Genomic DNA, 1,316 nt, shown 5'->3' on the forward strand with positions numbered 1-1,316 from the left:
TCCAGGGTTAGAAGGTTGTAGTGGCTCGAGAAGAAAGTACATGCTATTCTGTTTTTCTTCCTCTCTCAATTCTTCTGATGTTCTTCTGTGACTTCATGGTCGAGGGTTTCTTTTCTTCACTTCGTTTTTTCCTCTATTTCTCGGAAAGAAAGATTACAGGAGAAAATAAGAAGAGCAATCTTTGTTTGCTTCACTCATTACCTCATTTTGAAGAGAGAGATGAGGAGAAGGGACCTGTCTCCCATGCTTTCCACAAAAACAGACGGAGACACCACCTCACCCCGTTGTCTTGGAGAAATTACTACCACCTCTCTCACTCTATATTTCCTTAGTATAGAATTTATACAGCTGGGTTGTCTAGACATTTATGTATGACTTTCCTTCCTCTTTGGTCTTTGTACATGCTTGTTCACGAATGAAGAAATCTCTTCATCTCTTTCGCATCTGATTGTAACTGGACTCCTCCTGCCATCTCTCTCCCATAGACAACCTCGTTTTGATACAGCCTCCCCTCGTAGATATGATACCCTCTCGTCTTATCTTGTTTCTCTTCTTTTTTCTCTTTCTTCTTCTTCTTTATCATCAGCAGGAAAGACATCTGCATCTCCTACGCCCTCGTCTCCTGCAGTTGGCTTAGGGAAACCAGGTGGAGGGGTGAAGGCTCCCGGAAAAGCCTTAGGCGGGGGTGTATCGAAGGCTGGTGCTTCGCCAAAGAAGGAATCGGATGCTCCGTTTTTAGCAGGGCCACCTCCTGAGACTCCCCCTTTAGAAGAAAGACGTACAGTGTCATTTCGAGATCAACCAAGGGTTGAAAGGACAGCTTTGACGGATCGCCTGGAGGGGAAGGCAGGAAACATCCATGTAGAGGGAGCTATTCAGAAGGGAGAGCATATTGCCGCGAGAGCTGCTGAACTGGTTCAGAAGTTAGGTAAGGAGATGTCTCTCTCTCATCAAGGGTATGATCACAGGGATCAACAGATACATGGGAGGGGGAAGGGAAGAAGACATATGAAGACGTTAACGACGTGATAGACTGATAGATCTCTCAAGCAGGAAAGCAGGCGGTGGTTTTCATAGTATTCAGTGTATAGTTCTTGATCAGGGAACACTGTGTATGTATGTATGTATGTATGGATATGTATGTATATATGTATGTATGTATGGATATGTATGTATGTATATATGTATGTATGTATGGATATGTATGGATATGTATGTATGTATATATGTATGTATGTATGGATATGTATGTATGTATGTATGGATATGTATGTATATATGTATGTATGTATGGATATGTATGGATATGTATGTAT

The 1,316-nt window shown here is 42.2% G+C and overlaps 1 protein-coding gene across 1 annotated transcript in view; it reads left to right on the top strand.

Moving 5' to 3' along the window:
• CSUI_000427 (uncharacterized protein) overlaps positions 1–1,105 on the top strand; it is a 5,367-nt gene extending 4,262 nt beyond the window's left edge. The window contains exon 3 of the mRNA XM_068060661.1: positions 587–1,105. Coding sequence (XP_067927362.1) covers positions 587–1,029 — 443 coding nt within the window. The 3' untranslated portion in view covers positions 1,030–1,105. The remainder of the gene's footprint in view (positions 1–586) is intronic.
• Positions 1,106–1,316: the final 211 nt, after the last annotated feature.

The sequence above is a fragment of the Cystoisospora suis genome, assembly GCF_002600585.1.
Source record: "Cystoisospora suis strain Wien I chromosome Unknown contig_177, whole genome shotgun sequence".
NCBI classification, from domain to species: domain Eukaryota; phylum Apicomplexa; class Conoidasida; order Eucoccidiorida; family Sarcocystidae; genus Cystoisospora; species Cystoisospora suis.